The 14,715-nt window shown below is 32.0% G+C and overlaps 1 protein-coding gene across 2 annotated transcripts; it reads left to right on the top strand.

Annotated features, from left to right (window-relative positions):
* Positions 1 to 3,013: 3,013 nt before the first annotated feature.
* On the top strand, positions 3,014 to 14,715 carry LOC8264914 (gamma aminobutyrate transaminase 1, mitochondrial). 2 transcript variants are annotated; one of them, XM_015720424.3, is made up of 19 exons: positions 3,015 to 3,234; positions 5,198 to 5,322; positions 5,538 to 5,622; positions 5,740 to 5,812; positions 8,939 to 9,036; positions 9,447 to 9,539; positions 10,021 to 10,094; positions 10,189 to 10,227; positions 10,328 to 10,416; positions 10,498 to 10,574; positions 10,656 to 10,730; positions 12,602 to 12,649; positions 12,746 to 12,829; positions 12,910 to 12,997; positions 13,076 to 13,154; positions 13,496 to 13,586; positions 13,685 to 13,763; positions 14,166 to 14,281; positions 14,507 to 14,715. In XM_015720424.3, exons 1-19 carry the CDS (start codon positions 3,193 to 3,195, stop codon positions 14,585 to 14,587), a joined length of 1,536 nt encoding a protein of 511 aa, XP_015575910.1. In that variant the 5' UTR covers positions 3,015 to 3,192; the 3' UTR covers positions 14,588 to 14,715. The 2 variants fall into 2 exon arrangements, with proteins under 2 accessions (XP_025013461.1, XP_015575910.1); XM_025157693.2 differs by lacking the exon at positions 5,198 to 5,322 and having other exon boundaries at positions 3,014 to 3,234.

Below are 14,715 nucleotides of genomic sequence, written 5' to 3'. Positions count from 1 at the left end.
GTTGTTTTAGACATGAACATGTGTAGCTAGATTGATTAAACCTATTGGGATTTCCTTACTATGTTGGCTTAGTACTAAATTATTGGATTGTTTGAGTTCCTTTTTGTATTCTTCTTTCTTTCAGTATAAATAAGATATCGCATTATTCATGAGACGTTGTGAATTGTGTTCCTTAGATTGCTTTCTGTAATTGAGAAATTCATTAAGTAATTAGAATTTTGAATAGCAAGAACTGGTTAATGATCACTTAGAGATAAAAGTAATTGACTAGCCGGATTAAGAATTAACAAAGCTTAATAGAGCATTAAAGCTTAATGCTAACTTAATAATTGAACATTAGGAAGAGATTCCAATTTTAGGTTCTTAGGTTTAGGAATTCGGTTATCTCGAGATGGAGACCATAATTCAGTTAAGAATTCGTCCATGGGTAGCATTATTGGATTCATCAATCTGTTATCTTTTATTTGATCGCCAACTAGTTTAGGTTTCCTTTGGGTTTGTATTTCTTGTCTTGATTGTTTCATTTATTTATTCATTCTTGCATATTATTTAGAACTCAATTTTCAGTTTTTAGTAAATTTAGAATTCATCCACCATATATTTTAGGTTAGATAACAAAGAATGAAGTAGTAACTCTAGATTTTCACTTTTATGAGAATACGACCTTGATACTCGCCATTAGTACTAGACTGCATCGATAGGTTCATTGCCTTAGATTATAGCTACATAAATAGCCTATCAGTAATATTGTAGATTTTATTAATGTTAGGTCTAAAAATAAAAGAAAATAATTATCATTTTAGGAGTCCTGCTTCCTTTAGCCAATTTATGTTATTCCCACCAAGCCACTTTTGCAAATTGAACATATATGTCCTGACTCTCTTACCAACTTTGTCCCTTTTCCTTTAACTTAGGTATCCAATTTTTCCACATTATGAGTCACAATTAAAATACTTTGATTTGTTAACTTAACATCCAGTGCCAACACTAAGATTAGGTTAGTTCAAGGCTCATGTGTGATTGCATCTATGTCGGTGCCTCAAAATTGATACATGTGATTTTCTTTCTAGTAGTTTGGGACTTGATTCATTTATTAAGCTTTCTCAATAATCGAATTAAATATTTTACTTATGTAATTTTTTCAATACTGCTTATTATTATATAAATATAATTTACACTAATAAAAAATTAAACAAATCAGAAAACATAATAGTTGAAAATATCATAACTTTTAATTGTAAAATTAAGATGTTCATATGAGATTTTATTACTGTTAGGTTTTAATAGTTAAAAGAATTATAGTTTTTCAATTTATTTAAATTTGTAAATGAAAAAATATTTAATAGTTAAAAGAATATAGTTTTTTAATTTATTTAAATTTGTAAATGAAAAAATATTTAAATGCATTTTTATATTAATATTATATGCTTATTATAATTATGTAAGTAAAATAAAATATGAGACTATAAATTATAATGCATTTAATATTTTCTTCCTATACCATAGATTTTCTTTTCTTAAAATTTAATGACATCGAAGTGCAACTTTTGATTTGGACTACTTATTATTCTTTTACAATCTTATAGTATCCAAATAGAGCTTTAGTTTTTTATTTCTTATATTTTATATGCATGTGACAGTTCAACTTTTTATTTTTTAGAAATAAAGAAAATATGCTGATATTCTTTTCTTGTCATACAATAATAGAATGAAACGATTAAATTAAGATTACTTTGAATAAAATGAACAGCTGAAATTACATATTTTACTGCTACTTTTAAATACCTCAATGCGACACCGTATTTAAAAATCTAACGCTATAATCAACTTGAGCTGCCAAGACCCTTATTCTGCATCCAAATATATAAGATAGATGGGAATCCTAGTCACTCTGTCGTGTCCCAAAGACGGGATTGGTAAGATTTATTCTCTAACCGGTCCAGTCATCTTATGAAACTTATTGTCCATTTTGTGTCACACTTGAATTTCCACAACCAAAGATCATAAAATTCATACTTTTTGTAAGTTAGTTAAAAAAAAAAAAACAAAAAAACTTAAGGAAGTTGAAGTATTGATGGGTGTCTCAGAGATTAAGAATCTGGATTAGAAATTTTTTCATGTCCATATTGAAATGATCTGTCATGTTTAATAATTTTTATTATTAAATGATTAAAATTTTATTAACTTTATATGATAAATAATTGTTTATTATATAATAAATTTAAATTTAATAATTAAAATCAATATTTATATATAATTTATAATATTATTTAAACTATGAGAGAATCTAGATCGAGAGAAAGAGAATAATGGAAAATAAGGCATGGTGGTAATACAAATTAAATTTTGCTTTGTTGTCTTAGCAACTAGCATCCAAGAATTCAAGTGGCTAAAAGAATTGTAAGATAATGGCGTGGGATCCACTGATGTTATATTTTAATTATATTAATATGCTTATTGTTGAACTTCAAGAAATTGTGGGACCTGGTAGGAGATATTTGATAAGGTTCCGAACTTCTTTTTTTTCCATTTTCTTTTTAAGGTGTGCTACGAAAAGGGCGGAGAGTGTAAAGGAGTTGGGAAATGTTTCATAGGATGATAATGACATAGGTCCTCTTAAAAAGGCACGAGTACTTTTTATTAGGAAAGAATTAATATTATAATAAATAAAAAATAATAATTTACATAAATATTTTATAATCTAATATCAAATAAATAAATAATTTGTATTTAATTATCTAAAATTAATAAATATTTATTGATTTGATTTACAAATAAAAACACAACTTAGATTAAGAAATTCAAAACATAACATAAAAGAGAAACAGAAAATGTAATTAAGGTCAAAAATTAAGGCGAAAGAAGGTAATTAATTAAAGACTGGAATATGGGAGAATGAGCTATGCAAGATACTTTTTTCTTGTAATTCCCAAATATTGGAATCAGAATTAAATGAGTTAATACGTTACAACAGTCACTGACACGTTGCCCAATTTGACAAATAAATATGGAAGCAGGCGAGAGAGAGAAGAGAGGAGAGAGGGAGCTCTTAACAAATCACAGCATCACCAATAAAAGCCAAAAAAGAGTGTATATCCATCGTCTCTACTCTTTGCAGCACCGCAGGCAACGCTCTGCATCAGTCTCAGTTCCTCTATTCTCTGCAATCTTTTCTTTAATAAGTCTTTGAAGATGGTCCTCAACAATCTCCTTCGATCCGCTCTTAAAACTCAGGTACTCGGGTTTCTCTGCTTCTTGAATGCCCACTTTCTTGTTCCTGCAATTCTTTTTTCCTGGTTTTGCGGATCATATATTTTTATATGCGTTTTTTTTTTTTCTTTTCTGGGTTATCTTATAATATGTTGTTGTCTTTAAGGTTGTACGTTCTATGGCATAGTATGGGCTTGTCAGCATATGGTGATCATAGATTAGAGAGTTTCTGTTTCTGGCTCTTCGTGTTTTTACTTGTATCTGTACTAGAACAGTTGGTGTTCTTGCTCTTGTCAATCTAGTTTCCACGTTAAATGTTCATATACGAGTTTTGAGGGTCCTTTTGATTGGTGAGGAACTACTGGCGGGACAACAAGTTAGGCTTAATATTGATCAAAGAAATATTTTAGTTTTTCTTTTGGAGGAAATTTATCAGGCTTATATATTTGTAACATTATTGGGTTTTTTGCCAGCTACATTAACTAAGTGGAAGTAACAATTTAAGGATAAAAAGAAAAAGTGAAAGTAAACATTACAATCTTCAACTTTATTGTAATATCAAGGCTAATTATTACTAATGGGCAGGTCAATTGTGAGAATAGCCAGAAATTTTAAGAGGTCTTCTGAATCTTGACATTATTATGTCTTTCAACTTTTCATGTCTTTTGGACATTGTTTTGTTTTCATCAACCTAAGGAAGGAGAACCACTTATCCTGGTTTGAGATGGGAGAACGAGTCTCCTCTTGGTATCTGTATAGCTTTCACTTGTGGTGAAATCTTTTTATATGCAGTTTGAATGGCCTTAATTATTTTCAAGGGATTTAATTTCATAAACTCAACTCAAATAAGCCTTAATGCTAAGTTACTTGGGGTTGGCTATATGGATTCTCTTCACCATTTCAAATGATTTTAGATTACATATTAGAAAAATATAAGGACACTAGATCATCCTTTACCACTTTTCTCCATATTAGTTTAGGCCTGCTTTCTTTACTTCATTCTACCACTCTTAATATGGTTGACCTTTCTAACCAAAGCATCAATAGGTCTGCGGCTCACATGTCAAAATCATCTTAATCTGCATTCTCTCAACTTCTCCTCAATGGAAACTGCCCTACCTTTTTTTCCTAATACATTCATTGTAAACTCCATCTCTTCAAATATGCCCATACATCCATCTTAGCATTCTCATATCCACAACTCTCATCTTTGAGATGTGTTGTCCCTTCATTGATCAAACTCACACCATACCTCATAGCAGGCAGTATTGCAGTGCATTAGAACTGGCCTTCCAATCTGAATGGATTTTGCCAATCATGTAACACTCACGTGGAACTCCTCCACTCCATCCATCTCCTATGGTTAAACATCCTCTCCAGTCATTATCTCCTTTGAGCTGAGGTACTTAAAGGGTCATATATTCCATTTTAGTTTTACCAGGCTGTATTGGTAACTGTATATTCATTATAGTTCTTGATTTGCGCCATATGAGTGTCAATATATTCTCTATGGAGGCTGTTGACCTTTGGAAAAAAAAAGTAGAGGCTGTTGACATCTATTTAAACTTCATTTAATGATCTATGTATTTGAAACAATTAGATTCTTGGAACAAAGAAGAATAATTGAAGGAAGATATATATAAACAACAAACAAGATCCCAAATTGCTATGAAGTTGAAGCCTGAAAGCCATTGCAATAAAATTACAAACAATTTAAGGGGAAAAAATAACAAAACTCAGAAGTGAAAAATGCACTAGTTGAATGAGTCCATTGAAGTCAATGGATTGGAAAGTTGATAATGGTAGCAGGATTGGTTTTGAGGTTATTTATGATTATTCCAATGCAATTGAACCAGCTGTGAATGTGCCTCCTTCTTTTGTAATTGATCCATTTATGCTGTATAAGATTGGTTGATAAAAATGATATATACAGCTGTTTGCTTATGCAAGCCTTTTCATCCAGTTTTTTTTCTTTTTTGATTTTCAGCTTGGTTCATGCGTCAAACATGCTAATGCTTCTGGAACTTCACAGAAGCATCTTTTTCAAACTGCATCTTTGACCAGATTGTATAGTTCTGAGGGATTCGTGCAAAGGGAGAGTGATAATGGAGGGTATGTTGTAACTATATGGTTATAGTATATACTAGGATCTCTCCCTCTCCTCCCCTTACTTCTCCTCACCAATCCCTGATCTTTACTTTTGCATTCATCATATAACTATGGATGTGTCTAGATATGCATGTAATTTCTATCAATGTTAATGTTTGTGGAAGTAGGAGTTCAATCTTAAGGCCTGCAACAGTAGCTGATAATTTTGATAATTGCAGTTACAAGGGGCACGATATGTTGGCACCTTTTACTGCTGGATGGCAGTCTACTGATTTGGATCCTCTAGTTATAGAGAAGTCTGAGGTATAATTTCTTTAGAATCGCTTCTTTGGTTGTCTTTATATTGTTTCAATTTTTGGTTACAAAATACATTTTCTTGGTAATCTAAGCTGTTTCTCTTCTTATTTATCAATGATTTAGGGTAGCTATGTTTATGACATCAATGGGAATAAATATCTCGATTCTCTTGCTGGTCTTTGGTGCACAGCCTTGGGTAATGATTATACTTTCTCCTTTCTAATGTCTTCCTCTCAGAACACCCATTATTAACATATTTTTCATCTTGAATATCTTTACTTTTTCATTGAACTTTAGATTTCGCTTCATCTATTACTTTGGTATTGATTTCTTGTATCCATTTAAGTAGTCCCAATAGAATTAAGGATTTATGAGGATTGCTTGTATGCCTATCTAAAGAATAACAAGTAGGGGTGAGCATGATTCGAGGAATCGGCAATTGAAAAATCTCCAGAACTGAACTGTACTTTGGGAATTTATAAAAATAGCTCTCTAAAACCAAACTGTAATATAAAAATCTCCATCCCGAATCGTTCCAAAAAACTTGGAGATTCGGGTCTAATAGAATGGTTCTGTACAGAACGAGACAATGAAAGATTCGGAATTTTTTTATTTTTTGTTTAATAAAAGATATTTTCTTAAACTCGAACCATTTACAATTAACTTGAAAATCTATTAACAATTTAAATTAAATACGAAAGATAAAATTATTAAAATTACATATTACATGCTTATCTTCAATAACTACATAGTAAAATGATAAATTGCATACTCATTTTTAATAGAGATGAATGTTATAAAACTGGAATCTACACTTAATATTGTAAATTTAGATTTGCTATATTTGGGCCAATAAACTTTATATATATATATAAGCATTTTGAAACTGGTTCTAGTTCGGTTCTTGGTATAGGTAACTAATGAGATCGAACACCATACTAAAGAATAATTTTAGTATGGTTTAGTTCGCAGAAAGTCAAACAGTCAAAGGATATTTTCGATTCTGGATATTTTGGATTCGGTTTTCAGTACGGTTTGGGATCTCCGAGTCCATGCTCAATCCTAACAAGAAGATACAATTGTATCTTTAAGGGGCAGACATAATTTCATTGTTTGGAGGAGCTGTCCGCCTCCACATGAATGCTCTAGCATCATGGTTAAAATTATGCATGTCTACATGTTCTTGTGGCAAAGCATGAATGCATTATTATGTTTAATTGTTCAACTATATTATAGAGCAATATATGAACATGTTGAGTTAATTGAATGAAATTGCTCAACAAGGGGAGGAAGGAATCACCAGCATCATTGAACATATAACTCGTTTCCTTAGTCATTTATCATTTCAAATATTAATCTTTCTTTTGACATCTAATTGAACTTCCCTTCTTATTTAAAAGCACATACTCTCAACTTTATCTTTGTTATATTAATTCAATATTTTTCAGAATTTTAATTTACACCTATTTAGACTGGAAAAGAATGTGAACATGTTTACAAAAACCAATAAGAAACACACAAAATAAAACGGGAATATCCATCAGTACTGTCTTCAACAAAGCATTTTATTTGTCTTTTAATTGTTTGGAAAAAGAATACGAGAGAAAAAATATTTATCACTGCTATAAAATTCAAAAAATGAACCAACTTTGAAACTAATCTAACATCTCCGAAGGTCAAGAATAAATGGAAAGTAACTAAGACTTACAACTAGATAATTTCTCTTTCTTTTTCTTTTTTGCTTTTATCAGTAGAAAAATAAAAATTACATATATCAATTAAGTCAAATATATAGAAATTTGTAGTATATTTATTAAATATAGAGTATAGAGTAAAGTTTGGATTTCCATAAAAAGCCAAATTGACTCTCTATTTTATATTTAAAGAATAAAGAATGCATTTTGAGTGCTATTTTATAATAGAATTTTTTAAAATAATTTTTTTTAACATATATAAAAAATACATTAAAAATACTATTACTGCATGTATTTTTACATCTCGAAGTGTTTCTAAGATTAGAAGAATTGCAAGAAGAAAAATAAAAGATTATCACCCTCCTTTAAAATAATGAGCTGATAGTAAAATATATATTGTGTTCAGTCACAAATCAGGCTACTTGAAGTTTTCTCCATAAACTTTTTTTATGGAAAGTAACTAAGACTTACAACTAGATAAGTACACTGACGGGAAATTAAGAATTATGCTTCTAGAAGAAGAAAGCAGTCTATGCTTCTTACCTAATACTACTCTCTGGATAAATCTTTAAAATTGCAAGTAAATATATAACCTATTCACTCAGTATTCAGTTGCTTAATTGCCAGATTCCAAAAAGCCTCGGTGCTAAACCAACAAATTCTTGATAAGATTATTTGGTGAAGTTGCTAAGTACCTCTTCCTTTTCTCTTCTTTTGATATTATTTTAACACGTTCTATTTTGGAAGCAAAAAGATTGTTTGGTTTAAATTAAATTGAAGTGGCTTTTTGGATGCAAGAAAACTGCATATTTCTGAAAAGAAATTGAATTAACACACGTGCATACACATCCCTGCCACCATGCGTTCACACACATCATAACAATTTCTTTTTAAGAATGTGAAATGTTAGGCCTAATAGGTTTTCTGGCCTGGTAGAACCAATTTTGATGTATTTAGATAGACAACATTCTTGCATTTTAAACTTTAAATGCTATTGAAGTTTCTCAAATATCATTATAACAATACTCATAGTCAACTGTGAATATTTGGGCATCTTGTGGAATCAATACAGGCTCATAAATACAGTTCCTTCTCAGCTTTTAGTAAGAAGGTAATTGGAATAGGCAAGATATGGTTTTAGTCAGAAGTTACTTCTAATAGCTTTCATCGAACCTATGCCCATCATGGGGGCCAGGGCATGGTTATGATGTGTAGTCAACATATATTTTCTAGTACATATTCTGAACTAGAAGCGACTGATACTGGTAAGGTAATGTAAAATAGCTGAAACATTTATGAGAACCATTCCATATTGTAGCTCTTTTGGCAATAATGATCTGAAAATTGAAAGACCAGCTCGTTGCCATTTAAATAAAATGATTTCTATAAGTTTATTATTGTCCGAAAAGACTTCTATGGAGAGATTCTCTAATAACACAGGCGCTTTTTGTATCTCTACTTTATAGGACTGGAACAATTAAATATTGTCAGTTGTGGTTAGTTATTCGAATGCGGGCATTTTGAAGAGCTAGAAGATCACTGTACTACATGTTTACCTAGGTTCCAGTTATGTACTTGTAAATGAAAATATTGGAAACAAATTCTGATGTATTCTTGTCTATATGCAGGGGGCAATGAACCACGGCTTGTGGCTGCTGCAACAGAACAATTAAATAAGTTGCCGTTTTACCACTCATTTTGGAATCGTACTACAAAACCTTCATTGGTAACCTTGCTCTTTTCCCTTTTCCATGTTCAAACAAATTCTGAAATTAAATTTAGCTATTTCATGCTCATTTGGGTCATGAGTTTTCACAAGTGATTTTTTTTTTTGTATGATTTATAAACATATTGCTTCATCTTTCTAAAAACAAATTCTCAAACACTTCTTCTGCATCAATCATCACACAATATTTTATCCTTGTTCAAACAAATACTGGATCTTAAAGTGTTATTCTTTCCTGCTTATTTGCTTCATAAGTCCTCTAATTCACAAATGATTTTGTTTTGCATGATCTATAAATGTCTTGCTTCATTTTGCATCTCTTACACACTCTTTCTGCATCAATCATCACAGAAATTTTGATGGGATTTCTTTTGAAATTGCTCTCTAATGGCTTTAAAATGATCTGACAGGATCTTGCAAAGGAACTTCTAGAAACTTTTACTGCAAGAAAAATGGCAAAAGCCTTCTTTACAAATAGTGGATCGGAAGCCAATGACACTCAGGTTTTTTTTTTATTTATTATTTTGTAGGACTTCTATTGTTGTTGTTACTCCACTGTTGCTGCCATTATACCTGAATTATGAACTCTCTTAACCAAACTTGATCATATTGCATTTGAGCTATTGTAAATACACCTAATGACCTTAATTAAACAGAAAGAGCTGCAAATTAACAGCAGCTTGGGTATCTTTCCAACTCAATATATTGTCAGCTAGTGAGTAAAAGCAATTTAAAAAAAGTTGGTTTTTCAAGCAGCCATGTTTGATGATTGAAGAATAAGCATTTCCATGAGCAAACTAAACCTGGATGTGAAACTTGTGTTGCTATATCATGCTTTGATATTGCTATACTTTGATATTCATAAAGAATGTTAATGGTGAGGGTAATAGTAGTGCTGTACCTTCTTTTTTTCTTTTCTACTTGGCAAAAATCAGTGCTCTATCTTTTTTGTTTATCATAATTCTTTTTCTCGCTTAACACTAGGTGAAGCTTGTGTGGTACTATAACAATGCTCTTGGAAGACCAAATAAGAAGAAATTTATAGCTCGAGCAAAATCGTATGTTAATTACAAAAGCGATGATCTTCTGTTTCCTTTTCTATGGTTGTCATTTCTCCTGATCTCTAATTATAAGATCTTTTCATCTTCATAGGTACCATGGTTCAACTCTCATATCGGCTAGTCTTTCTGGGTGAGATAATGTTTGAGCATTTGTTTTCCACTAAAAATTCAGCACTTGACTTCTGAAACTCTTGGGTAAGTACCATTAATTGATAAAATATAAATTACAGGCTTCCAGCATTGCATCAAAAGTTTGATCTTCCTGCTCCATTTGTGTTGCACACTGACTGTCCTCATTACTGGCGTTATCATCTTCCAGGTTTCTATATTAATTGTCTTACTTTTAGGATGCTTTATGTAATGAGAAATTTTTATTCAGTCATTCTGATTCCTGTATCAGGTGAGACAGAGGAGGAATTCTCAACTAGATTGTCCAATAATTTGGAGAATCTTATCCAGAAAGAAGGGCCAGAGACGGTATTTCAATTTAATATCAGAAACTCATTTCAGATCAGAAGCTTGTTTGTGTTGCTCACCTACTATAGATGTTCATTTCAGATTGCTGCATTTATTGCTGAGCCTGTCATGGGGGCAGGAGGTGTGATACCTCCCCCTGCAACTTATTTTGAAAAGGTAAGATGTTGCTTAATCATGATTTATTTGACATGAAATTTTCTAGATGCAAATGCCTTCCTTGATGCTTTATTGCGAAAATGGCTTTCTGATGAGCCTAATTACCAACTAAATCTTAAACTTTCAAGCTTTTAATAAATTTAATCAATTCTTTCAAGTTTGCAGACTTATACCCAAGCTTATATTTTTTTCCTTCTACAAATCACTATCCGATGATAAAAATTTAAAAAACTGGTTATGCGAGCTGACATGGTGATCAGACCTTTTTAACACCAAAAACACATTCTTGATCACTGACTCGTCAAATTCAATTAACAAAAAGAAAACAAATATTCAATTTTCGCAACGTCATCTTCTTCCTTTCGATTTGGGATCTAGGGTTGTAAAAAGTGTTTCTTTGTTCTTCGTAGTTTGCACATTCTGAAATAAAAGCTTTATTTTTAGTTAAGCTTCTTAGCTCACATTTGCTACCTTCATTATCGGCACTTGAAAGGGTTCAATGCACTCCAGGACTCCATTCTCTCTCTCTCTCTCTCTCTCTCTCTCTGATCTCTTTCTCAATGTTAACTGAGAAATCTCAAAAAAAAAGGGTTAAGAAGTAGATGACCAAATACCCAATTCACTAAAACCAAAGGTAGAAGAAGCAGACAGTAAAATCTTGCTTTGAAATGTTAACTGAGAAATCACCAACATTGCTTCAAATCTTAAAGAAACTACTGATGAAATCTCTGCCGAAATTTAGATGCATTTGTAAGTTACCGTTTTCTCTTATTACTAGCCCTATTTTCGTTTTTCGCTTTATTCATTCCACTGTAAATAACAAAACCATCTATGGATTAATGACCTTAAATCAAATGCTTGGAGGACTGGTAGTATCAAGAATCTAGCATACTTTGTTTATGGTTTTGTTCAGTCTTTTGTAGGGTGTATATTTTAATGCTGTTGAAGATCACATACATTCTATGTGGGCAGGGCCATTGTATAAAATTAACTATATCATCGTTTGACTTAAATGATGAGGCATTTAAATATTCGATGATTGGATCCACGGATAAGAAGATGCTGATATAATGGTGGAAGACGATTTTGGTTTGTGAGAATGTGTAAGAAAATGGGACAATAATAGAATTAAAGTGAGAGTATAGAGAGTTTCAGAAGTATAGAACAAGAACAGGAACAAGGACAAAAACAATAATGAAGAATAATTTTGTGCTGATGCTGAAAATGACGAAGAAGAATATTGTGCTGATGCTTTGTTATTGGAACTGTGGGTTTTGAGCTTAAATCTAAAACTCACCGTTTTAGGTTTGTAGGTTGCTGGCTCACTAAGTTTTGTAATTTTAAATTATTATATTATAGTTCTGGTTCCACCTAAGCAAAAACTACCAGGATTTTAAAAGAATTGGTTAAAACTGTTAAATACTTGAAAGTTCAAGATGTAATAGGTGATTGGGCCTTCTGATGATCTTTCAAGTTGTTTTGGATACTTATTTGGACTTGACGGTTTGGCAATGATGCTTTCATGGTGAAAATTCCAAATGTTATTGGAATACTTTTACGGGCTTGGGATAACATGTGTTAGACAGGGAAATGGCCATTTTGATGCTTGCATCATGAAAAATTCCTGAGTTGCTGTGGTCATTCGAAATATTGCTGAGATGCCACTTTGCTCTTAATATTACATTGCGGAAAATGTTTAAAATCAAGAAAGATGTTTAATTTTCTGCTGGTCTTTACATCTGTTGTTAGAATACTTATTTTGGGGATTTTCTAATTAGTAGTGTTTCAGTTAGTTCTTTCCACTCTTTCTCAATTGCTCTCTCATTCGCCTATGCTTTATAATTATTTTAGCATTTTTTTATATATTGCAGGTGCAAGCTGTTGTGCAAAAATATGACATTCTTTTTATTGCGGATGAGGTACCTAATAATTATATCTCTATTACCAAATATGTTATGTCCAAGCTCTCTATTACTGGTTTCTCAAGCTAGTTGTCTTCATTGTGTTTATTATAGGTAATTTGTGCATTTGGAAGGCTTGGGACAATGTTTGGGTGTGACAAATACAACATCAAGCCAGATCTTGTATCTGTAGCAAAGGTAAGGCTGAAGGAACCTTACATATTTTCATATCCTAAGACACTATTTCATTTGTCTTCATTCTAATTTTGGATTCCCAGGCACTGTCTTCTGCATATATGCCAATTGGAGCTGTTATGGTGAGCCCTGAAGTTTCAGATGTTATACATTCTCAAAGCAACAAACTTGGTATGCTGATGTATTCATCAACTAGTATCTCTTATCATTACTACAATAGAGTGCTTAACCTAATATCTTCTCTATCAGGTATTTTTTCTCATGGCTTTACGTATTCTGGTCACCCTGTGTCATGTGCTGTTGCTATTGAAGCTCTCAAGATATACAAGTACGTCTCTTTCTATATTTCTGTTGGAAATTTGAATGTGAACTCAAAAGTACATGGATTTCAAGAACGTATAGGCATACGTTATGTTTCATTCTGATCATAAGAACAAATGAACAGGGTGAGTCTCATAAAATTTTAGGCAATCCATTACTTGTGCATCATGATTGTGGATTTATGATATTCTTTCTTCCCACAATGATGAGAACAAATTATCTGTTTGGCTTGCTTATTTATCAATAAATTATCCTGGATGAACTCATTCATGATACAAGTGCAGGATCTGCTTTTTTAGGTTAACAATAAATATATTGTTAGCGAGTTGAACCTATACATCTTTGTAGGGAGAGAAACATCGCTGAGCGAGTAAATGAAGTTGCCCCTAGATTTCAAGATGGTTTAAAAGCCTTTTCAGACAGTCCGGTCATAGGGGAGGTATACTATCTGAAACATTTCATTTCTGATTTATTTATATATTTTTCGATCATAGAGGTAACAGATGTGTACCCAGTAATTTTTCCCGGATGCTGCAGATACGGGGAACTGGCTTGATTCTTGGTACAGAATTTGCAGACAATAAATCACCAAATGATCCATTTCCTGCGGAATGGGGCAAGTTTCATCTTCTTTGCAGTTCTCCATTAATTTTAAATATATTCTTAGGATATGTTTGCTTCCTGTTTGTTATAAGGACTTTTTTGAATTCTGTTTATTACTATTATTTTGCGAATTATTCATCTCCAGAAACAACTCTCTGGAAACTTGCACCCTATTTCTGGGGAGAACATTGTTGGTAATTATTGAAAAACTAAGTTGGTAGCTGGCAAAAGAGTTCTCTGAAAAACAAGAACAATATTTTAATCTTTTTCTCAATTTTGAAAAGATGTGCTTAAAGACTGAATAAAAACTGATTCAACAAGGATATGTTTTTGGTGACAAGTTGCTGGCCTTGCATTTGAGAACTCATTTATCTTTTCTTTTTTGTGGTTAATTTTTTTGACACTTGGCCTCCAGGTATAGGTGCATATTTTGGAGCACAATGTCAGAAGCATGGGATGTTAGTCCGTGTTGCAGGGGATAATATAATGATGTCTCCACCACTGATAATCACTCCTGAAGAGGTTGACAAGGTATACATTTTATGGCTGTTTTATATTTATTTTCTTCATAAAATATTTGCCATTGCAATCGTCAAGTTTGTTACAGTAAGATTTCTTTTCCTTCTATAATGTATTTGGTGGAATAGAACACTTATCAGTAATAAATGGGAGGCTTTAGAGTTGTTCTTGATGCTTGATGTTGGGTGCATTCTGAAATAGGACCATAACTAAAGTTTTGGTATATTTTTGTTGCAGCTAATCAGCATATATGGGAAGGCACTGAAGGCTACTGAGGAAAGGGTAAATGAACTGAAGTCTCAGCAAAAGAAGCTGTAAAACAACATCAGTTGATAATGGCGAAAATTATGCGCGCTTTATGTAAAGCAAAAAATTTGCTTGGGATTCTGCTGCATTTAGTAGCTAAGAAAGCATTTTATAAAGATGTTGCTTCATTTTGTATCTTA

The sequence above is a fragment of the Ricinus communis genome, chromosome 10, assembly GCF_019578655.1.
Source record: "Ricinus communis isolate WT05 ecotype wild-type chromosome 10, ASM1957865v1, whole genome shotgun sequence".
In the NCBI taxonomy this organism is placed as follows: Eukaryota; Viridiplantae; Streptophyta; class Magnoliopsida; order Malpighiales; family Euphorbiaceae; genus Ricinus; species Ricinus communis.
Note: the sequence above shows the minus strand (reverse complement) of the source record. Positions and strands in the feature narration are given on the sequence as shown.

Excerpts from the sequence above, each read along its gene's own strand:
- LOC8264914 (XM_015720424.3), top strand. The coding sequence starts at position 3,193 with ATGGTCCTCAACAATCTCCTTCGATCCGCTCTTAAAACTCAG. Across the intron at positions 13,155-13,495 it reads GAAGCTCTCAAGATATACAA|GGAGAGAAACATCGCTGAGC; the intron begins GTACGTCTCTTT and ends ACATCTTTGTAG. Across the intron at positions 14,282-14,506 it reads CTCCTGAAGAGGTTGACAAG|CTAATCAGCATATATGGGAA; the intron begins GTATACATTTTA and ends TTTTTGTTGCAG.